This window comes from Nomascus leucogenys, chromosome 13 (assembly GCF_006542625.1).
Source record: "Nomascus leucogenys isolate Asia chromosome 13, Asia_NLE_v1, whole genome shotgun sequence".
NCBI lineage: Eukaryota > Metazoa > Chordata > Mammalia > Primates > Hylobatidae > Nomascus > Nomascus leucogenys.
The window spans coordinates 77,598,982-77,622,207 of NC_044393.1; the positions used below are offsets into that span (position 1 = coordinate 77,598,982).

The 23,226-nt window shown below is 44.7% G+C and overlaps 1 protein-coding gene and 2 pseudogenes across 3 annotated transcripts; 1 reads left to right on the plus strand and 2 right to left on the minus strand.

Moving 5' to 3' along the window:
- Positions 1–250: 250 nt before the first annotated feature.
- Positions 251–305, minus strand: LOC115838120 (annotated as a pseudogene).
- Positions 306–724: 419 nt separating this feature from the next.
- On the minus strand, positions 725–792 carry LOC115838116 (annotated as a pseudogene).
- A 4,041-nt stretch (positions 793–4,833) lies between these two features.
- FAM71F1 (family with sequence similarity 71 member F1) lies at positions 4,834–21,468 on the plus strand. Of its 3 annotated transcripts, XR_004032991.1 has the most exons (8): positions 4,836–5,135; positions 6,258–6,442; positions 8,373–8,625; positions 12,743–12,864; positions 14,165–14,468; positions 16,242–16,279; positions 19,617–19,784; positions 20,821–21,468. XR_004032991.1 is itself a non-coding variant. In XM_030825782.1 (7 exons), the coding sequence occupies exons 1-7, from the start codon at positions 4,887–4,889 to the stop codon at positions 20,832–20,834; spliced, it is 1,035 nt and encodes a 344-aa protein (XP_030681642.1). In that variant the 5' UTR covers positions 4,834–4,886; the 3' UTR covers positions 20,835–21,333. The 3 variants fall into 3 exon arrangements, 2 of the variants coding, with proteins under 2 accessions (XP_030681642.1, XP_030681643.1); XM_030825782.1 differs by lacking the exon at positions 14,165–14,468 and having other exon boundaries at positions 4,834–5,135; positions 16,236–16,279; positions 20,821–21,333; XM_030825783.1 differs by lacking the exon at positions 14,165–14,468 and having other exon boundaries at positions 20,821–21,344.
- The last annotated feature ends 1,758 nt before the right edge of the window (positions 21,469–23,226 follow it).

Below are 23,226 nucleotides of genomic sequence, written 5' to 3' on the forward strand. Positions count from 1 at the left end.
AGCTTATGGATTTATTTTGGTGTGCTTAGTGTTTTGAGATTATTTTTGTTATATTTGAATGAATTTTAAGCCATTTATAGAATCATGGGGCCACATACTTTTCTTCTCAACATTCTTTCTCCATTGTTTCATTGTCCTGTGCCATCTAAACTTGCTGGAAAGAGGTCTGAGGCCAGTCTCCTTTTATCCCCTGGGTAGACTGTCTGCTGCTTCTTTCTGGATGTTTGTAGTATAATTTTTTTTTTTAATATGGGGTTTTCCAGTGGAAACCAGAAAACCTGCTAGACAAATTCTCTCTCTCTCTTTTTTCTTTTTTAGACAGTCTCACCCTGTCACCCAGGCTGGAGTGCAATGGGGTGATCTCAGCTCACTGCAACCTCCGCCTCCCGGGTTCAAGCAATTCTCCTGCCTCAGCCTCCCAAGTAGCTGGGATTACAGGCGCACGCCACCACGCCCGGCTAATTTTTAGTATCTTTAGTAAAGACGGGGTTTCACCATGTTGGCCAGGCTGGTCTCGAACTCCTAACCTCATGATCCGCCCGCCTCCATCTCCCGGGTTCAAGCAATTCTCCTGCCTCAATCTCCTGAGTAGCTGGGACTACAGGTGCCTGCCACCACACCTGGCTAATTTTTGTATTGTTTGTAGAGACAGGGTTTTGTCATGTTGGCCAGGCTGGTCTCAAACTGGCCTCAAGTGATCTGCCCGCCTCAGCCTCCCAAAGTGCTGGGATTACAGGTGTGAGCCACCACACCCAGCCCTGCTAGACAAATTCTAAAAGAGCTGTAACACTTAGCTAATGCATTCTTTATCCCTAAGATTCAGGAACTTCACAAGAGCCAGTGGCTTCTTTGCTCACTTTACCTGCAATATAGTACATTCTGTTCTTTTGCTAAATTAGGACTTTTTTTGGTTTGTTTCAGAAATGGCTGTTTCTTTTTAAGTTTTTTATTACTTTTTTGAATTTCATTTGTTCCCTAGTCACTGGTCTCAATCTGTATGTTGGATCAACATATTTTCTATATCTCTCATTTCTCCCCAGTCAGTTCATCTCTCTCCCCAGCTTTATTGTATGATATTTATCCCAGCTTTATTGTGTCATATTCTCAAGCCTGTCATCCATGTTGCTGACTCAGTTTTCTGTCATGCCAGCTCTACTTCTTATGGCTTCTAACATGACTTCCAGATCTTGCTGTATTTTCCAATATTCTACAAAGCTTTGCACTGCTTATGTAATAATAAAGTGTTTTAAATAGTGACATAGATTTAAATGGGACAGACTTACCACAAAGATAATAAAACTTAAAGCTTCAGGGCCTCTAATTCATATGGGCCTTATGAGGCCCTAGGAGGACCTCTAGCAATTTTGTATCATACTTTGTGGGGGTTTTAATTTTATTTGTTAAGTTCTAGCATATTTTCACTGTGGTGAAATACCCACAACATAAAATGTACCATTTTAACCATTTTAGGTATGCAGTTCAGTGGCATGAAGTACATTCTCACTGTTTTGCAACCATCACCGCCATCCATCTCCACAACTTTTCGTCTTCCCTAACTGAAACTCTGCACCCATTAAACAATAACTCCCTATGACCCCCTCCATCCAGTCTTTTTATTTTCTTTATTATTTTATTTTATTTTTTTTTGAGACGGGGTCTGGCTCTGTCGCCCAGGCTGGAGAGCAGTGGCGCAATCTCGGCTCACTGCAAGCTCCGCCTCCTGGGTTCACGCCATTCTCCTGCCTCAGCCTTCCCAGTAGCTGGGACTACAGGCGCCCGCCACCACGCCCAGCTAATTTTTTGTATTTTTAGTAAAGACGGGGTTTCACCGTGTTAGCCAGGATGGTCTTGATCTCCTGACCTCGTGATCCACCCGCCTCGGCCTCCCAAAGTGCTGGGATTACAGGCGTGAGCCACCGCGCCCGGCCCAGTCTATTTATTTTTAAGAGTTTCCAAAATTGTATAAACTCTTAGCTTCACAAAACCTGGGTCCAGCCCCAACTGACAACCAGATGTCCTGGTAATTCCTGTGCAAGCTACAAAATGATACCTTGCACGGCCAAAGTGACTTTAGCCTCAAACCAAAGGACAGTCAGCATGGTTGAGGCTGTCACCAAAGTTTTCATCACTAAATGTGCAAACAGTAGTGATTGTGGCAGCATCAATATTACTGAATACACAAGGAGGAAAAAGCAATGTTTTCTCAAGTTATTGGAACCTACATCTGTATAGCTTTCCCCAGAAGCTACAAGTTTGTAATTTCTACAGTCCTAATTTCCTGTAAATTAACCCTATTTTCTCATTGCTTAAAGTTATTGGTAAATAATTTTACATCTCCTTTTCCAGAAGGTAGTCACATGGTCTTACCTAGCTGCAAGGGAGGCCAGGAAATGTAATCTTTCTTACAGGAGAGCTGTGCCCAACTAATGATCAAGTATTCTATTACTAAAAAATCAGAATGGGCCAGGCATGGTGGCTCAGGCCTGTAATCCCAGCACTTTGGGGGATCAAGGCGGGTGGATTACTTAAGACCAGGAGTTCGAGACCAGCCTTTAGTAGAGATGGTTAAACCCCATCTCTACTAAAAATACAAAAATTAGCCAGGCATGGTGCTGCACGTTTGTAATCCCAGTTACTCGGGAGGCTGAGGCAGGAGAACTGCTTGAACTCAGGAGGTGGAGGTTGCAGTGAGCCAAGATTGTGCCACTGCACTCCAGCCTGGGCCACAGAGTGAGACCTTATTTCAAAAAGAAAAAAAAGAAAGAAACAGAATGGGTGTTGGGACAGACAACTAATAAACAACTAAGTGTCTGTCACATGGTTTCTAAAAAGATTCAATATGCTTGTTTTTGAGGTTTGCAGGGGAAGTAAGAAGGGGTGCACATCTTTTTTTTGTTTAATAGAGACAGGATCTCATTCTATTGTGCAGGCTGGAGTGCAGTGGCAAGATCACAGCTCACTGTAGCCTTGAACTCCTATCCTAGAGTGATCCTCCCAGGAGCCTAGGCTTCCCGAAACACTAGAATTACAAGTGTGAGCCACCTTAAAGCACCATTTACACAACTGCTTAGCATCTTGTTTAGAGCTAAAAAATAATTTGCTCACAATCAGCTTTCTAGACTGGGCACCCAAGACTTCTCCCTCTGAGGGTTGAACACCATAGAAGTGGGCTTAACAGACTTGTATGGAAAAGAGAAGAAGTCATCTCCCCAACTGACTCTTGGATGTCTCAGTGGCCAAGTATACTTCAACTGTATATCTAAACCAATGAGCTTTATTGTTGTGGTTAAGCTTTAACTGTGAACAGCAACGTATCGATTTATTAATTACTATGCTTTTGTGCTGTGTGTTCCCTTTCTAGGTTATTTCCAGGGAAATGCAAACAAAAGGACGTGGTCTCTGATCTAATCATTAGAGAATGTGACCATGAAGACGCTTTTCCTACCTGGTAAACAAAAGATAATGAGAAAAGTGAGGTTGGAAGTTGGTTTACTGAGCCAGGAGCTGTAACAGGTGCTGGAGCAGGGGTGTGATCTGAACGACCAGAGGGAAGGACTGATGGAATTGGATGGGGAGAGCCTCCAGGCCCTTTAGGCTTCTCCTCGACTTTATAATGAAATACAAAAGTCAGCCTCCATGCTTCTCCTTTGTGTGTAATGGTTGTCAAACTCTTTGTCTATATGTGTTACATTTGACCTTGATGGTTAATTCATTATGTAATAAGTTCAGAATTTGAGGCAGACACAGTGGTTCATGCCTGTAATCCCAGCACTTTGGGAGGCCGAGGTGGGCGAATCACCTGAGGTCAGGAGTTCGAGACCAGCCTGACCAACATGGAGAAACCCTGTCTCTACTAAAAATACAAAAAATTAGCCAGGCATGATGGCACATGCCTGTAATCCCAGCTACTCGGGAGGCCGAGGCAGGAGAATCGCTTGAACTCGGGAGGCAGAGGTTGCGGTGAGCCGAGATCACACCATTGCACTCCAGCCTGAGCAACAAGAGTGAGATTCCATCTCAAAAAAAAAAAAAAAAAAAATTCAGAATTTGGTCCAGATTAGAAAACAGTTTCTCCCAGGAATGGCCTTGAATAGTGGTCAGCCTGCTTGATTCTTTCTCCCTGACCTAGCAGCCCATGATTTGGGCTCTTTCCTCCTCTGGTTCAGGGGTGAGGGACGCTGTCACTCTCCAAGAGGGGGAACAGCTTGGGACCTAGCAGAGCTGCTCATCGGTGTTCTATTCCTCCCAGCCAGCGCCCTGACAAAGCCAGCCTCTGGATAAGAAACTAATTACTTCTCCTGCTTCTTCAGTTTGACCTCCTAAGGGAAATAAGTCCTGCAGAAGTAACCAGCCTGCTGCGGCAGAACACAGAGCAGGCACCAACTGCCCTGCAACTGCTACCATAACCTGCAGATCCACCAGGGTGTTGGGGGCCCACATGCTGCAAAGCTTGGGAAGACAGGGTTTTCAATGGACATGCAGCTTTTAAAGTTGTGTGAGATAGGTTGCATTCAGAGTAAGGAAGGCTTGAAAGGCAGAAAGGGCATTTTCCTCTTAGCAGTGGAAGGAGCTTCCTAACAGCCCTCATTGGTTGCTTTCTGCCTGGCTCACTGCTTTTTCAGCAAGTTCTGGGAGGACTATGTCCTGGGGTTCCAAAAAGGGCTGGGTAATGTCAAGGCAAGGATAAGGCACACAAGCTCTCTGGAGGAAAAGGGAGGCTCCTCTGCACTTCCCCTTCCTGCAAGTCCTCCTGGTTTTTCATGATGTCATCCATTCATCATTGTGAGCTGACTGGCGGTCCCAGGGCTTGGCCAGCTGCCCAAGGCCAGGAGGGGAGAGAGAGATCCCAGGACAAATGTGCAGCAGGCCCCTGAGCATGTGTAGAAATGTTGTCATCATTTCCACATAGAAAGACTTGGAGGAATTCAAAGAAGACAGTGAAAGTCACAAGATCCTATCCAACCTTCCCTTCCCTGAATGCCTGGGAAGAATTCAGGGGCCTCTTGCCTGTGGATGGAGAGCCGAACCCTGGAGTGGGCCTAGGTGTGGAGGAGGGACTGCTCTGCCAGGTGGTTCATTCTCCAGAATTCAACCTGTTTCCTGACTCCGTGGTGTTTGAAAGCAACTTCGTCCAGGTACACTTGGGTGGCGCAGAATAGCACTTTTTGATTCCTCTAAACCTGTTCCCAAGATATGACTGAGAGAGTCCATCCCTGAAACTGGGGCGGAGTGAGAATTGAGGCAAGGAGAAGCTAGTGGACCTGGAATGCAAGGCCACCCTCATTGACCTGGGCTTTTCTGAGCCCCAGACAGGGCTTCTCCTACAGACAGCTGTCACCCAGGGAGAAAGGTCAGGGGTCCTCTGCTCTGAGTGGAGAATTTGGTATTCTAATCCCCTAGTTTACTTCAGCCCCCAGGCTGTCACCTGAAGTAGATGAACAAAGAGGCAGCGAAAAGAGATGCTTCTTGAGAACAATATTGCGGATTGGAGAAAGAACAGCACCTGGGGTCCCAGAGACAGCTGGGCTCAGATTCCAGTCCTCTGCCTTCTCCCTGGGAGGTGACTGTGCAAGTAACCTGTGCAGCCTGAATCTGGCCCCTTGATTGTAAAAGGGTTGAACTGACCTGAGGATGAAATGCAAATACAGCAAGCAAAGTACCTTGTCTAACAAGCACTCGGCGCACATTTGTCTCCTTGCCTGGGCTCTCCTCTTGTTGGATGGAAGCGAGAATAAACACCACTTTGGAGTTAGAGAGGATCTTCCTGTTCAGTGAAGGTGCAGGACATAATAGGGCCCCTCGGGGAAGGACCAAGAGGATACATTTTTCAAAGAAGGCCAGGAAACAGTCCGGGGAGGATTGGCAGAAATGACAGATGGCAGGGAACTCCTGGGTTGTAATTCTTGCTGGCAATTGTTAACTATGGGTGGTTGAAATATTGTTTAAATACTAGTAGTTGTTTAACCAATACAGTGGTTATCTACAAGAATTGATTTTTGGCCCCAACTGCCAGGGAATATTTGACAATGTCTGGGGACATTTTTTGTTGTTGTGATTTGGCTGGTAGTGCTACTAGAACTAGTAGGTAGAGGTCAAGGATGCTACTAAGTATTCTCTAGTGTGCAGGGCAGTATCCTGCCCTCAACAAAGAATATCCAACCCAAAACATTAATAGTGTCGAGATTGAGAAACCCTGGGCTGAAACAGACTGCGGCTTTTGCCAAATGCTCAGGTTGTGCCTGGGGGCTGTGTTGCAGGTCAAAAGGGGCAGGAATTGGAGAGACATCTACAAAGCCTCCAACACCATGGCCCTGGGGGTGACCTCCTCGGTGCCCTGCCTGCCCCTCCCCAACATCCTACTCATGGCCAGTGTCAAATGGCACCAGGGGCAGAACCAGACATGGAACAGACCATCCACAGCCCCCAACATCTTCCTGAAGAGGTGAGCAACGCAGATGAGAATGGAGGACAAGAGGGGTGAGGGGTGGATGCAAAGTGGAGGTTGCTTGACTACTAAACTCAAGGAGAAGATAGAGATGTCATCAGCAGTGACATTGATTTTTTTAGACAATTGATTTTTTAGACATCCTAAGACAGGTGGTGCACTGGAAGGACAGAGGCCAAGTGGGACAAAGGGAGATGTCATGTGGACAGGAGTGAGGGGCCAGTCTACCCGCCCACTTTCTTTCTCGCTGCACGGATGCCACTGAATTCATAGGAAATCTCTCAGCATTGGGCCCAAGGGCAAGGAGGCAGTGAGTCTGACAGATGGAGCACTGGTTGGGGAAAGGAGATTATTTCTAGTTCTTGGTATGCAACTAACTGGACTCAGTTTTTAAAATCACAAGTTATTTGTTGCTCCTCAGTTTTCTTTTTCTTGTTCTTTCTTTTTTATTTTTTCAGACTGAGTCTCAAAAAAAGACTGTCGCCCAGGCTGGAGTGCAATGGCGGGATCTTGGCTCACTGCAATCTCCGCCTCCCAGGTTCAAGTGATTCTCCTGCCTCAGCCTCCCGAGTAGCTGGGATGATAGGCGCCTGCCACCACACCTGGATAATTTTTGTATTTTTAATAGAGACAGGGTTTCACCATGTTGGCCAGGCTGGTCTTGAACTCCTGACCTCAGGTGACCCACCCTCCTCAGCCTCCCAAAGTGCTGGGATTACGGGTGTGAGCCACTGTGCCCGGCCAGTTTTTTTTTAACCAGTAAAATAAATGGGACTAAGTCTCACTTAGAGCTGTAGCAAATAGTGACATCATGCTTGTCTGGGACGAAGTAGCCTTTTTAAATTTTGGGGCCTCGGGAGGCTGAGGCAGGAGAATGGCGTGAACCCGGGAGGCAAAGCTTGCAGTGAGCCGAGATCGCGCCACTGCACTCCAGCCTGGGCGAAAGTGAGACTCCATCTCAAAAAAAAAAAAAAAAAAAAAAATCTGTAGGATATCTCAAGAATCTCTAGAAATTCCCAAAAGCCCAAGAAAACCCTTCATTTCTCCATGCTACCTCGGTGACACACCTCTCCATGATGTTCTTGGTGTACCTGGAGCAAGTACCACCCAGTCCCAGCTGACTAATATTAGATCCAAAGCCAGATCCTTGAACTTTAACTCCCTTGGGAAGACTAACTGTGGCATTAAACTCAGTAAATGCACAAGCCAGACAGTGGGGCAAGCTCCTTTGGTGCTTTCAAGAAAGAAATTTCGGCTGGGCGCGGTGGCTCATGCCTGTAATCCCAGCACTTTGGGAGGCAGAGGCAGGTGGATCACCTAAGGTCAGGAGTCCGAGACCAGCCTGACCAACATGATGAAACCTCGTCTCTACTAAAAATAAAAAATTAGACGGGCCTGGTGGCACATGCCTGTAATCCCAGCTACTGAGGAGGCTGAGGCAGGAGAATCGCTTGAACCCGGGAGGCGGAGGTTGCAGTGAGCCAAGATCGTGCCATTGCACTCCAGCCTGGGCAACAAGAGCAAAACTCTGCCTCAGAAAAAAAAAGAAAGAAAAGAAAAGAAAAACAGAAAGAAATTACAAAATCCTATGACTCTAGCCACCTAACCTCCTAGGCTGTCTCTCTCAAATAGGATCTAGGGCACACGAGAATCATGGCAGGGTAGGTGGAAGTTACAATGCAAATTCCAGGGCCACACCCAATTCTTACTGAATCTGAATCTTCAGTGGTGTCTTCAGGTGTCTGCATTTTAAACAAGCTCAGCAGGTGTATTTGGTCTCCCCAACAATTGAGCAGCACTGTGCTAAAGCACCTCTTTTCTATCTCCAAAAGCCTTAGTCCTAAAGGAGACCTTCCTCATTTTAATGAGACAGGGTCAGATCGGATGCAATAGGGTTGTCAATGTGTGTCTTCCCTGGTGGCTTCAGGATTCTCCCATTGAAGTTGGTGGAGCTCCAGGTATGTGACCACCATCAACGCATCCTGCAGTTGAGGACAGTCACTGAGAAGATTTATTACCTAAAGCTCCACCCTGACCATCCTGAGACTGTCTTCCACTTCTGGATCCGACTGGTTCAAATTCTGCAAAAGGGGCTGTCCATCACCACCAAAGACCCTAGGATTCTTGTCACTCACTGCCTGGTACCCAAGAACTGCTGCAGCCTCTCAGGAGATTTGAAGGTAAGCGAGCACCATTGCCAGCCTGCAGCCAAGGCCAAAGCAGTGAGGTAGAGCTTAACCCAGCTGGTATGTGAGTGCCCTTTGAAGGTGATCTCAGCGTGAGGCCTTTTCTAAACAGCTTTACTGAATATCATTTAGAACCATAAAATCCACCATTGTGGATTTTATTGTTTTATAATTGTTTTGTTTTATATATATTTTATATAAACAATTCTATATAAATTGTTTATTGTTTTATAAAATCCGTCATTGTGGATTTTATTGTGGATTATGTTGAAACCACAGTTTCAACACTTTCAGTAGATTGTATAGAGTCGTGTAACCATCACCACAATCCAGTTTCAGAACATTTCCATTACCCTAAAAAATTTCCCCTTGCCCATTTGCAGTCATTCCCTGTTCTTACTCTCAGCTCTAGGCAACCATTATCTGTTTTTAGTCTATACACATTCATCTTAGGCATTTCATGTAAATGGAATCTTACAACATATAGTCTTTTGTGTCTGGCTTCTTTCACTTAGCATAACATTTTTCAGGTTCATCCACATTGTAGCATGGGGCCAACTCCAGGGCAGAGTCACAGAGTATTTGTCGTTTTTTTGTTTTGTTTTGCATTTTTTTTTTTTTGAGATGGAGTCTCACTCTGTTGCCCAGGCTGGAGTGCAGTGGTGCGATCTTGGCTCACTGCAACCTCTGCCTCCTAGGCTCAAGTGATTCTCCTGCCTCAGCCTCCCAAGTAGCTGGCATCACAGGCACACCCCACCACGCCCGGCCAATTTTTGTATTTTTAGTAGAGACGGGGTTTCGCCATGTTAGCCAGGCTGGTCTGGAACTCCTGACCTCAGGTGATCCACCCACCTCGGCCCACCAAAGTGCTGGGCTTACAGGCGTGAGGCACTGTGCCCGGCATTGACCATTTTTTCAATTGGGTTTTTTCTTCCTATTGCATTGTAAGAATTCTTTGTATATTCTGGATACAAGTTCCTCATCAGATGCATGATTTGAAAATATTTTCCCTCAGTCTAAGAATTGCCTTTCATTTTCTTAATGATGTTTTTGAGGAGCAAAAGTTTTTAATTTTGATAAAGTGCAATTATCAACTTTTTCCTTTTTTTTTTTTGAAACAGTCTTGCTCTGTTGCCCAGGCTGGAGTGCAATGGCACAATCTTAGCTCATTGCAACCTCCACCTCCTGGGTTCAAGTGATTCTCCCACCTCAGCCTCCCAAGTAGCTAGGATTACAAGTATCCACCACCACACTCAATTAATTTTTGTAGTTTTTGGTAGAGACAGGGTTTCATCATGTTGGCAAGGCTGGTCTCAAACTCCTGACCTCAAGTGATCCGCCCGCCTCAGCCTTCTAAAGTGCTGGGATTACAGGCATGAAACTTTTTCTTTTATGAATCAGGTTTTTTATGCATATCTAAGAACTCTTTGTTCATTCCAAAGTCACAAAGATTTTATCCTATGTTTTATTCTAGGAGTTTTATAGATTCAGCTCTTACATTTAGGTCTATGATCCCTTTTGAGTTAATATTTATGTATGGAATGAAGTAATGATGTAAGTACTTTTTTTGTGTATGTGGATATGTAATTAGCCTAGCACCATTTGTTGGAAAGACTATTCCTTCCCACATTGAATTGTCTTAGCACCTTCATCAAAAATCAATTTACTATCAATATAGGAATTTATTTCTGAATTCTCAGTTCCATTCTGTTGACTTATTTGCCTATTCTTGTGTCAATACAACAATGTCTTGGTTAATGTAGCTTTACATTAAGTTTGAAAATGGGTGATATAAGTCTTCTAATTTTGTTCTTTTTCAAACTCTGTTGGCTATTCTAGATCTGTTGCATTTTCATATAAATTTTAGAATCAGTTTGTTAATTTCCACAGAAAAAAAACCAGTTAGAATTTTGATAAGCACATGTTGAATTTATACATTACTTTGGGGAGAAGTGCCATCTGATAATATTGTGTCTTCCAATATCTGAATATGGAATGTCTTTTCATTTATTTCAATACTTTAGTTTCTCTTAGCAATGTTTTGTAGCTTTTGTTTTGTTTTTGATAGAGATGAGGTCTTGCTGTGTTGCCCAGGTTGGTCTTAAACTCCTGGGCTCAAGCAATTCTCCTGCCTCAGCCTCCCAAAGTGCTGGGATAACAGGTGTGAGCCACGTGCTCGGCCTATTTTGTAGTTTTTAGTAGACAAATTCTGAAAGTTCTGCACTTATTTTATTAAATGTTTTCCTAAGTAACTTATTGTTGTTGATGCTGTTGTGACCAGAACTGTGTTTGTGTTTTCTTAATTTCATTTTTGGGTCATTCATTGATGGTATTAGAAATACAATTGGTTTTTTACTATTAACCTCATTATACATTATAGCAGTTTTACGGATTCCTTGGGATTTTCTACATACACACACCACACACACACATACACACACACACACACACACTCATGCCATCTGCAATAAGGACAGTTTCACATCTTCATTTCCAATCTAGATTTGTTTATTGCTCTATTGCATTAGCTAGAACCTCCAGTACATGTTTAATAGAAGAGGCAAAAGCAGACTTGTCTTGTTCCTGATCTTAGGAAAAAGCATACTTTTTTTGCTATTAAGTATGATGCTTATTATGAATATTTGTAGATGCCCTTAATCTGGTTGAGGAAATTCCCTTTCTTCCTAGTTTATTGAAAGGGTTTTCTTTCTTTTCTTTTTTCATCATGAATGGGTATTAGATTTTGTTAAATGCTTTCTTTGCATCTATTAAGATGATTATGTGGTTTGTCCTTCATTCTGTTAATATAGTATATTATATGAATTGATTTTTTTAATGTTAAACCAACTTTGTGTTCCTGCAATAAAATCTGCCTGGTCAAGGTGTATATACTTCTTTTTTATATGTTACTAGATTCAGTTTGCTCACATTATGTTAAGGAATTTTGCATCTATGCTCATGAGAGATATCGGTCTGTAATTTTCTTGTGATATGTTTGTGATCCTCTAGCTTTGGTATCAAGTTAATATTATCCTCATTGAAGAAGTTGGAAAGTATTCCCTCCTCTATTTTCTGAAAGAATTCATGAAGCATTGCTATTACTTCTTCTTCAAATATTTGATAGAATTTACCAGTGAAGATACCTGGGCATTTTTGTACCAGAACATGATGAATGTAAGTCTGACTTCAGCTACAACAGAAACTCCATGAAGGCAGGGGTTTTTGTCTGTCTTCTTTACTGCTGTATCTCTAGTACCTGGCACCTAGTTGGCGTTCAATAAATATGGAATGAATGAGTGACTATGGACATGGACAGCATGCACAACTGGAGCACTTTTGAGTATCACAGGCAGCAGGAAAGAAATTAATTTTGCCCCTATGTAAAAAGCAGCACACTATAGGATATTTCTTAGAGAAATAAAGTTTTAAAATACTAACTAGGCCGGGCGCAGTGGCTCACGCTTATAATCCCAGCACTTTGGGAGGCCAAGGTGGGCAGATCACGAGGTCAGGAGATCGAGACCAGCCTGGCCAATATGGTGAAACCCTGTCTCTACTAAAAATACAAAAATTAGCCAGGGTTGGTGGCAGACACCTGTAGTCCCAGCTACTTGGGAGGCTGAGGCAGAGGTCTCAGTGAACCCAGGAGGCAGAGGTCTCAGTGAGCCGAGATTGCACCACTGCACTCCAGCCTGGCCATAAGAGTGAGACTCTGCCTCAAAAAAAAACTCCACTAATTAAATTTCTATAACAAATATATGATTCCCCTACATTTAAGTATAAAACCAAACAGCATAAACTTTATTAAAGCTTATATTAATAGGCTACTCATACATTATATTAAGGTATATTAATAGGAATAAGTATCTGTTAAGTTGTGTTAAAAGTATGTAATGAAGATATTACCCTTAAGGCACAAAAGGACATTTTTATCAATATGAGGAGTGTAAACCAAAAAATATGGCCTCAGAATTGCCTCTGTGAGCAGCTGGTATGGCTGCACTTTGGAAAATTTTGAGTTCCAACACTTTAGAGTCTGGACCATGATATTAGGAAAATGTGAAGACCCCAAGGCCTTAACCACCTGGTTCTGCTTTTTTTCTTCATATAGTTAGTACAGAAGAAACTCCAAGCCTCCCAGCCCAGCGAGAGCCTCATTCAACTAATGACCAAGGGGGAGAGTGAAGTCCTATCTCAGATTTTTGCCGACTTACACCAGCAGAACCAGTTGAGGTACATGACTTAAATCAGGCCAGCCTCTGACATTCCTTCCTGCAACCCAGATGGTCTGGGCTGTGAGATCCAGAAACCAAATATCTTGGTTAATGAGCACAGGGTTTTACCTGACCAGGCATAGTGGCTCACGCCTGTATTCCCAGCACTTTGGGAGGCCAAGGCAGGTGGATTGCTTGAGGTCAGGAATTTGAGACCATGCCCCCAACTAATTCTTGTATTTTTAATAGAGACGGGGTTTCACCATGTTGGCCAGGCTGGTCTGGAACTCCTGACCTCAGGTGGGCTGCCCGCCTCGGCTTCCCAAAGTGCTGGGATTACAGGCATGAGCCACCGCGCCCAGTCACCGTTCAGTCTTTATCCTTGACTCAGGAAAACCTTCCTCCAGCTCTCCTTGCCTTATTCTCCTTCTCCACGTAGCAAGCGTGGTTGGCTTGACTCCAGAGGAGGACTACTGTAAAAAATGAAAAGTAGCTCTCCAACAATGAGGATAAGTTAGGTATACAGATGAAAAGGTAAAACCTAATTTCTTTTTTTGTTGTTGTTCATTTGTTTATTTGAGACAAGAGTCTCACTCTGTCGCCCAGGCTGGAGTGCAGTGGCACAGTCTCGGCTCACTGCAACCTCTGCCTCCTGGGTTGATGTGATTCTCCTGCCTCAGCCTCCCAAGTAGCTAGGATTACAGACACACATCACCACGCCCAGCTAATTATTGTATTTTTAGTAGAGACAGGGTTTCACCATGCTGGCCAGGCTGGTCTCAAATTCCTGACCTCAAGCAATCCACCTGTCTCGGCCTCCCAAAGTGCCGGGACTACAGGCATGAGCCACCGTGCCCGGTCACGTAAAATCTAATTTCTAATCCAGTTTCTAGTCCTACAGAGAAATAACCAAAACCATTGTTTAAAACATTGTCAACTTATTGGATTTACTTACCTGCTCACCCAAGGTCTCTGCTTGGACTTTATGGAGCTTCTGTGTTCGTTTTCTTAATATAGAGTCTGTTCTTGAAAGCTCCATGCTACAGATCTATCTTCTTCATGGCTGAGGAAATGTCGCTATATGTACAGATGACTTAGCATTAAGTCTTGGTATAAAACTGGTTGGTTTAAAAGAGACAGGAGTTGAGCATACTTACACCAGAGGGTACCACAGAATATTCAGTCCCAGATAAAGTGGGATCCAGGGTCCTAGTGCCTGTTACTTATGGTTTAATAGAAAGGGGAGAACAGAAATAAATTAGTAAATATCACCAGGAGAGAAAAATTAGGTGTCAGAGAGGAGAATTTTGTCACAACAGGAACCAGTTGGACCAGCAGTTCAGAGGCAGAACAAATTCCCTTTCTTTCTGAGCACTGGTAATAAACTGAAAACCAGTACAGCTTGGAGGAGGCAAGCGCTTATAGCAGCAAAGAGCTCACATAGACGTGGGCCCACGTCACTGCTCTGACTGCACCCTTGAGCATATCGAAACTTGGGGGCTCAGTTTTCAGATCTGTAAAATGGAAATGAAAATAGTGCCAACCTCATCCAGATGTCAGGATCAAATGAGCTCATATGCATCAAACACTTAGAATGCTCCTCAGCAGATTTAGAGGCAAATTGTAAGTAAGGTCTCAATAAGTATTAACTTGTATTATTAATTCTAACTTGGCTGGAGGTAGAAAACTATTAACACAAGAAAAAGACTTATCTGTTGCCCAGTATAAAGAATATATCCTGGAGATTGTCACTCCATATATCATACAGAGCTCTGTAATTAAGGAACTTCTCGATGAGATGTCATATTGCTGAGCTAGGGGGCACTGGACTCTAATAGAGCAAGGTACTTTGAAACTACTTTTTGGCTATCTCAAAATATCAAATCACTTTCCTTCCTTCCTTCCTTCCTTCCTTCCTTCCTTCCTTCCTTCCTTCCTTTTTCTTTCTTTTTTGAGACAGAGTCTCACTCTGTCGCCCAGGCTGGAGTGCAATGGCATGATCTCAGCTCATTGCAACCTCTGCCTCTCGGGTTCAAGTAATTCTAATGCCTTAGCCTCCAGTGTAGCTGGGGTTATAGGCACTCACTACTATGCCTGGCTAATTTCTGTATTTTTATTAGAGATGGGGTTTCACCATGTTGGCCAGGCTGGTCTCAAACTCCTGGCCTCATGTGATCCATTCACCTCAGCCTCCCAAAGTGCTGGTATTATAGGAGTGAGCCACTGCGTCTGGTCAAATCACTGATTTTTAAATTACTATTTAAAGAACAGCTTCTGTTTATACCTCATTGGCCACACTCAGTCACATGACCTCGCTCAACTGCAAGGGAGGCTGGGAAATGCATTCCCCATTTTGCATAGCCATGTACACAACACAAAATTAGGCACTGTGTCCCCATGGGAGAAGGTAAAAAGGGTCACTGGGGGCCTACTGGCACTCTCTGGCACAGACAGCTTTTAATATTTCTAGAAGTTGAGAGGAGGCTAAGGTCTGAAGGAGAAAATAGGTAATAGACAGCTGAAGAAAGGGTGAAGAAGGGCCAGGCAGGTTAAGGGAATGGGCAGATGCAAGGCTGAGGCTTCCGCAAAGGAAGAAGCTTGGTGGAAGGCCAGTGGGGAAGAGCGGGTAGTGGTGGAAGAGAATAAGTAGAAGAGGGCAAGGAGTGAGCCAGGTGGGTCCTGGGAAGCCATGCGAAGAAATTTAGACTTCCAGTGTCATGGGAGCCTTAGCAGCATTTTAAACAGGGAAGTGACGTGATCCAATTTACATTTTGAAAAGGTCATGCTAGCTGTTGCCTGACAGTTAATTTGAAGGGAAGGAGAGATGTGGAAAAACGAGCCAGGGAGCTATGGCAACCTAGTCTGGGCAGATCAGAAGGATGTAAGAAACGAGGGGAGGAAGGGATTAGTTTTTGCTTCACTGCTATCTTGATAATTGCTTTGTACAGACATTTAGCTCCTTCTCATCAGTTTCCCAGAATGAAGCCCCTGAGTGATGATTTTTCTCTCATTTGGGCTGGTTCTAGTCTGGTTGCAATTATTATCAGTTTTTGCACATTGGCAACAACATGCAACTTAACAGCAAATAAAATAAATAGCTGAGATGCAGAACTGAACAGATGGAGTCACCCCCTCCTCCTCAGCAAAATCAGCAGCATGGGCTCTGCTCCCCACCTCCCACCCCATTCCACCTCCCCCTTCCCGATTTTTTTTTCTGGAACTTTAATATGCGTCACACCCATCCAATATAGCCACAGCTGGCCTTTTTCATATTTATATCTGTCTCTAAAGCTTTGCATCAGGAACTTTGGAACAAGATCTGAAATACAAATTTAATGTTCTTTTCCTTTACTTTCAACTCTCATTTCCTTGATCCTGAAATGGCTCGAGTTTCAGGAGAAGCAAAAAGGTGGAGACCAACAAGAACAGCTCAGGTAAGGGAGGGCACAGGGTACCATGCCTCAAAGAGCTTTCTACTCTGGATATAAGAATAAGATCCCTGGCCGGGCGCGGTGGCTCACGCTTGTAATCCCAGCACTTTGAGAGGCCGAGGCGGGCGGATCACGAGGTCAGGAGATCGAGACCACGGTGAAACCCCGTCTCTACTAAAAAATACAAAAAATTAGCCTGGCGTGGTGGCGGATGCCTGTAGTTCCAGCTACTCGGAGAGGCTGAGGCAAGAGAGTGGCATGAACCCGGGAGGCGGAACTTGCAGTGAGCCGAGACTGCGCCACTGCACTCCAGCCTGGGCAACAGAGCGAGACTCCGTCTCAAAAAAAAAAAAAAAAAAAAAAGAGAATAAGATCCCCTCCAGCCCCCATCCCAGTTGTCCTGGTGCTGTCAGTATTGCCATTCTCCTTCCATGATTTAGATTGAATTCCTTTAGGCTCTCTGGCCACCACAATCAAGTTGGCACCAAGTCCTAACCAATTTCTTTCTTTGCAATGTATCTTCTATTCTTTACTTCATTTCTACACCCACAGACCCTACCCCAGCCCAGCCCTTCTCATCTCAAGCCTGTAGCACTCTTTCATAAGTTCATTTATCCATTTATTCATTCAAAACCATGCACTGAGTGCCAATTACTGTGATGGGCTTTAGGGTCACCATGTAGAAAGACACCATGTTCCCTCGAGAAGTTTATAATTTGGTGGTGTCAGATGGGAAAATCCCCGAATTACAAAACGTCTCCTTCCAGGCAACATTCAAAGCTTATGCCTAGGGTGCCAAAGGAGCACAAAGAAGGGGGTCCCTCATTCCTGCCAGGAAGCTGGCCTGGGAGGCGTGGTTTCTGAACTGAGTCGTAGACAATGAGTGCAGGTGAGCTGGCTGAAACAGGTAAGGCAGGGCATTCTAGGAAGAAGAGACAGAGTCTGCATGAGGGAGCATGACACATTCTGGAAAAAGCAGCCAGTTCCCTATTTCCAGGTTCTAGTTCACGCCAAATCCACTCAACTTGGCATGCATGGCCCTGCACAATCTTCCCCCATCTTGCCCATCTCACCTGCTCACTCACTCTTCCTCTAATAGCAGCCCTCTGCCTAATCATCTTCTCCAGCCCAAATCTTTTGCTCCAGCAAACCTTAGCCATCTCATGCCTCCTTCATCCCCCATCCACTACCTTCCCCCAATGCTTCACTCTAAATCCTCCCTATCCTTCTAAATCCTACCCTTCACACAACACCTTCCTGCCAGGCTAATCCTTCCTTGGTCATAACCTCTCTTTCATTATTCCCTAGTTGTTTTATAGGTTTGAAGGATATTTCTTCAGTGAATACTAAGTTGTTTTCAGGCTTCTCAGTTATCCACAGCATGAAGCAGAGGGCTGAGAACAAAATGGGAGGCAATAAATACCCATATACCATGTCACTAATAAATTATTCCTTCACGTTGGCTCAGTAGGCAGCCAGAATATCATAAGATATTTATAAATTTAGAGAAGACTGTAGGTCCCAGGGGAACCTTGCTAAGTTTCGTCTAAATCAGGGATTACAAATGCACAGGACTGCAGGTGGTATAAATGGGTAAAGGGGGCAGGGCGCCGTGGCTCACGCCTGTAATCCCAGCACTTTGGGAGGCCGAGTGGACGGATCACGAGGTCAGGAGTTTGAGACCAGCCTGGCCAACATGGTGAAACCCCATCTCTACTAAGAATACAAAAATTAGCTGGGCATGATGGCACGTACCTATAGTCCCAGCTACTCGGGAGGCTGAGACAGGAGAATCGCTTGAATCTGGGAAAGTGGAGGTTGCAGGGAGCCCAGATCACACCACTGCACTCCAGCCTGGTGACAGAGTGAGACTCAGACTTAAAAAAAAAAAAAATGGATAAAGGGCTGGGTGACATGGATGTAAGAAAAGGTTAACTTTTCTCTAAATTCTGTTATAAGTAAAACAACTGCTGGCAGCTGACACTTGGTGTCAAAACTGAGAAGACAGCAGGGAGTGGTGGGGATAGTGGCAATGAGAAAGTGAAAGCTTAAATTAAGACTTCCATTAGTTGTTGCCATGCTGGAATCCAGGCCAAATATTCTGATTTTTCAAGAGAAGCCAAAAGATCTGGACATATGTGGCATACCACCTTCCCATAAAATATTAAAGCATAGTATTGGCTAACACTTAGTGGGCAAACAAAACATATCTGCAGACCACATTCAGCCTGGAGGCTGCCAGCTCACAGCCCCTGTTCTAAATGGTGAGCACAGCTGTGGCTGCCTCACATTTTGTCCAAGCCTAAGAATGTTTTCTTACGTTATGCGACTAATGACATGATGGTGATTCATTTCTCTGCATTTAAACATACATTCAAACACATATATGTATAAACATACACACTCAAGACATACCCCATGGCATTAGGGTTGAAGAAAACAGATGTGAGGAATATTTCAAACATTTCTGGGACTTGAGAAAACAGCTAGAATTTTAGGGTCACAGGGTATCTGGCATCATGGGACCTACCACGGCCAACATGTTCCTAGGCTGAAATTGAATTGAAATTAACCATCCCAGGTGGCCTCCAGGCCCTCTTTTCTCATTGGGCGAGGGAGTGTTGTCTCTCAGTTTAAAAAGACTGTTACACTCCAGCCTCTGGAACTTTTGGATGAAAAAGAGACTTACAATTGGAAAACCAGAGGCCCAACAGCACCTGTGGGGCTGAATCTTTCCACTCACCACCAGCAGGTGGTATGGCCTATTATTGCAGTGCTTCCCAAACTTTAATGTCCAAACAGTCCCCCATAGATCTTGTTAAAAGGCAGATTCTAATTTCTTGGGTCTAGCGGGCTTGAGACTGCGATTCTAACATGCTCCCAGGTAATGCCCAAGGTGCTGGACTGTGGGCCATCTTTTGAAGAGCCGGGGCCAAGTGCACCAAGAACAGGCTCTGGCTTAAGGCCCTCTGGGTTCAAGGCCATTGCTAGTTCAGCTAGATGAGTCTCCTGGGGAAATCCACTCAGTTAACCCATCTGAATCATATTGGGTCTCTCCTTTTACTGGTGCTGCCTTGTTCATGTGACATAGTGGTAAGAACGTGGCCTCTGGAGCCAGGCTGCCAGGCTCGGAATTCTGACTCTGCCTCTCCTTGTGTGACAGTTGGTAAATTATTCACCCTCTCTGACCTCACAGAGGTGAGGATTAAAGGACCATGAATGCATGTAATTGTTTGGAATGGTGCCTGGCACATCATAAGCACCTGCCAAATGTCAGCTGTAACCTGTGAGTGCTCTGTGAACCAGTATACAAGCAAATGCATTTCTTTACTTGATCTAGGGAAAGATTCTTCCCGTGAAGACAGCATCCCTTGCACCTGTGACCTACGTTGGAGGGCTTCATTCACGTACGGAGAGTGGGAAAGAGAGAACCCCTCCGGCCTGCAGCCCCTCTCACTACTCAGCACTCTGGCAGCCTCCACCGGGCCACAGCTGGCCCCACCCATAGGTACAGCAATGGGAGGAATCCCCTGCCATTGTGGGGCAGCCCTGGCATTCAGCTTCAGGGCTGGGTCAGATCCTGAGGTCCTGAGGGTGATTCCAGAAAGCTGTGGGGTGTGGTCGAGGAATGCTGGCCACAGAGACCTCAGCCCTCTTTTCCCAACTGGGCTGAGCAAAACCGTGATGTGTGGCACCTCCAGGGCCCCCAGAGTTCCCCCAGATGCTGTTGATGCTATAGCTGCTTTCTCTTGCTGTATAGGAGGTGTAAGGGATCGCCTCTGCAGACTCCCCATGTGGTCTTTCCTCTCTTTTCCTTTCCTGGAGCTCTTGAAGAGCCTTCTTACGGCTTGGATTGGGATGCAGAGAGTGAAAAGGAAGTAGGCTAAGGGGGCTGGGGTGGGGTCAGACCTCCCTAAGGTCCCAGTCCTTCTGTCTTCATGCTCAAGGCCCATTCGTCCATCCACACATTCATTTAACAAACATTTGTGAAGTACTTCCTACGTGCCTCTGTCTGACCAGAGATAGATTTCCTTAAAAGGGAGGGGTGATTTCTGTTTTCTAAAGTAAAATATCATTAATAAATCACCAACCCTTTTTTTTTTTTTTTTTTGAGACGGAGTCTCACTCTGTCACCCAGGCTGGAGTGCAGTGCCATGATCTCGGCTCACTGCAACCTCTGCCTCCCAGGTTCAAGTGATCCTCCTGCCTCGGCCTCCTGAGTAGCTGGAATTACAGGCATGCACCACCACGCCCAGCTAATTTTTGTATTTTTAGTAGACACAGGGTTTCACCATGTTGGCCAGTCTTGTCTCAAACTCTCGACCTCAGAACTCTCAACCTCAGGTGATCTGCCTGCCTTGGCCTCCCAAAGTGCTAGGATTACAGGTGTGAGCCACTGGGCCGGGCCACCACCAACTCTTATAAGATACCTCTTATAGATAGTTGACAATTTTTTTAAATTAGCATAAGTATCTGTGTGCCCACAAAAGAGCTTTTTAGGTAATTTATATACTATCAAACACTTTTCTCTCCTACACTCACAGGAAATTCTATTTGAGCCACCCTTCCGCACTGGGAAGAATCTATGCAAGCCTCATCAACACCACTTTGCAGCATTCAGCTGCTGAGGGATTATCAGGATGGAGAGGAGGAGAAAACTGCAACCAAGGAAAAATAGAGTCATCTCACGGTGACAGCAGAGCCTTTCCAGCTGTACATAACCACGTCCTCGCCACTGCACCTCAGCATACACCACCTCCGTGCCACTGCCAGAGCTGGCCTAGCAAGATGCGCTCTCAGAATGGCCAGGCCCAAGAGATGGAGGAAAGGAGTGAAAGGGAAGTAGGACCAGAAAAGTGGAAGAAAGCAAAATGGAGGTGACGAGAAAGGTGGCGGGAGAAAGTCAAAGCAGATGAGAGACACAAAGAGAAGTGGTAACAGGAAATGGAAGAGACTTGGTAGACGAGATAAGGAAGACAAGAGAAGGGACACACCCCTGAGAGATGCTCACCAAGCTTCTATTTACCTAATATAAAACTTGAAAGTAAAGCCATGAACAAAAAAAAAAGAAATATGTTTTCTTCCCTGCTCAGACCATTCGGGACAAATGTGAACTGCCAGACACCTTCCATTTCCCTTTCTGTCTGTTTTTCTTGCTAGTTCCTGTCTTCTGATTAAAGCTTCCTTCCTTCTTTCTTGGCCTGTTCCCTAACTTGGACTTGCTAGCCCTGTTGTTCCTAACAGAGGTTTGGGTTTGAGCTGCAGAAAGGTTCTTATAGGAGGTAATAAGACAAGGTGTGTAAGGTAGGGCGAATTTCTCTTTTGTGTTCAAATTCCCTAAGTTTGCTATTATTTCTGTGCCGCAAACACTGGCTCAGCTTCTTTTTTGTATAACACTCCCTTGAAATGTCGACATACCTTGTTAGTGCTTTTTAAATTAGAGATTCCAGAGATAGGAGATATAGGTTCAACATACAGGTTAATCAGAGGTTTACCAGTTATAGATGAAAGGAGTCATGAAGGAGTGTTTGTCAGATGGTCTATGGACTAGCCTCTTTGTTTAAAATGTGCAATAGTGTCAGGAGCAGTAGCTGGTGCCTGTAATCCCAACACTTTGGGAGGCTGAGGCAGGTGAACCACTTGAGCCCAGAAGTTTGAGACCAGCCTGCAAAACATGGCGAAAACCCATCTCTGCCAAAAATACAAAAAAATTAGCTGGGAGTGGTGGTGTGTGCCTGTAGTCCCAGCTACCAGGGAGGCTGAGATGGGAGGATTGCTTGAGCCCAGGAGGTCGAGGCTGCAGTGAGCAATGAGTGTGCCACTGCACTTCAGCCTGGGTGACAGAGTGAGATCCTGTCTCAAAAAAAGAAAAATTTCACATTTAATGAGAAACAGACTATGAGTATTTCAGGAAAGCTGTCCATCCTCCAACTGGGGAGGGTATTTTGATTTGACTTAAGATATCCTAGCAGCGTTTTTTTTCCTCACTGAAGTAGTTTTCAGCCTGAAATTGTTGGAGGGCTAAAAAATAAGCTCCTGGATCACCATTACTCAAAGGCTGAGTTATGTCCTAATTCTTAGTGATTTCAACATCCACATAGATGATCCTTCCCATACTTTGATCTCTGTTCCCTGAACTCCTGCCTTCCAGCAATACTTTTTCCACCCTCCTCAACTACTGTCTCCCTTGATTTTACCCCAGTGTTTGTCATTAATAACTGCACCTAATCCCATTATTTCCACTCCCTAGCTATACCACCTCCTATTTTTTCCTGAGTCCAATAATCCATTGACCCACCAATCCTACAATCTATTGCTTCTACCAGGTTTTCACTGTCTCTCGCTCTCTTCATGTTCTCATTTCCTTCCCCTGTAACCTAGATTACCTGTTATCAGTCATTATTATTTTCACTTCCTGGCATGCACTCTCAACATCTTTGTGACTTTCTCACTTTCTTCCCTCGGCTAAATCCAGTTCTCTACCAGATCCATGCCTATGTGATGCTGCTGAACGTGCCACTGAACCTCTCTGGAGAAGATCACATGACATACTAACCAGTCTCCCTGCAAAGTCATCATCATGGCCTCAGGGGGGTCCTTGATGTTGCCTGGAAATCATCATATGTTCCCCTAAATCTGTTCACTCTGCTGAATGGCTATTTCACGCCTTCTCTCTCCTCTAACTGCCAATGCCTCCTGATGACCCCACTTCCTATTTCACTGAGAACATAGAATTGAAAGAGAATTTCAGGCTCTCACCACCATATCTACCAGTTACCTAGATCCAGACCCATTGACTCTAGCTTCTCTCCTTGTTACTATGGAGGAACTGTCTCTCCAAGCAAAGTCCAGCTCTTCCCCTTTTGTAGTAGATCCCATTCCATCTCACCCAAAGATGTCACACCAGCATGTTTTCCTTTTTCCTATGTCACCAGTTTGATCTCTACTTC

What these genes read in the sequence shown, in the direction of transcription:
- FAM71F1 (XM_030825782.1), top strand. Translation starts at nt 4,887, where the DNA reads ATGTTGTCATCATTTCCACATAGAAAGACTTGGAGGAATTCAAAGAAG. An exon ending in TTGAAAGCAACTTCGTCCAG is followed by an intron (nt 5,136 to 6,257) that starts GTACACTTGGGT and finishes GCTGTGTTGCAG; the next exon opens with GTCAAAAGGGGCAGGAATTG. An exon ending in GCCTCTCAGGAGATTTGAAG is followed by an intron (nt 8,626 to 12,742) that starts GTAAGCGAGCAC and finishes TTCTTCATATAG; the next exon opens with TTAGTACAGAAGAAACTCCA.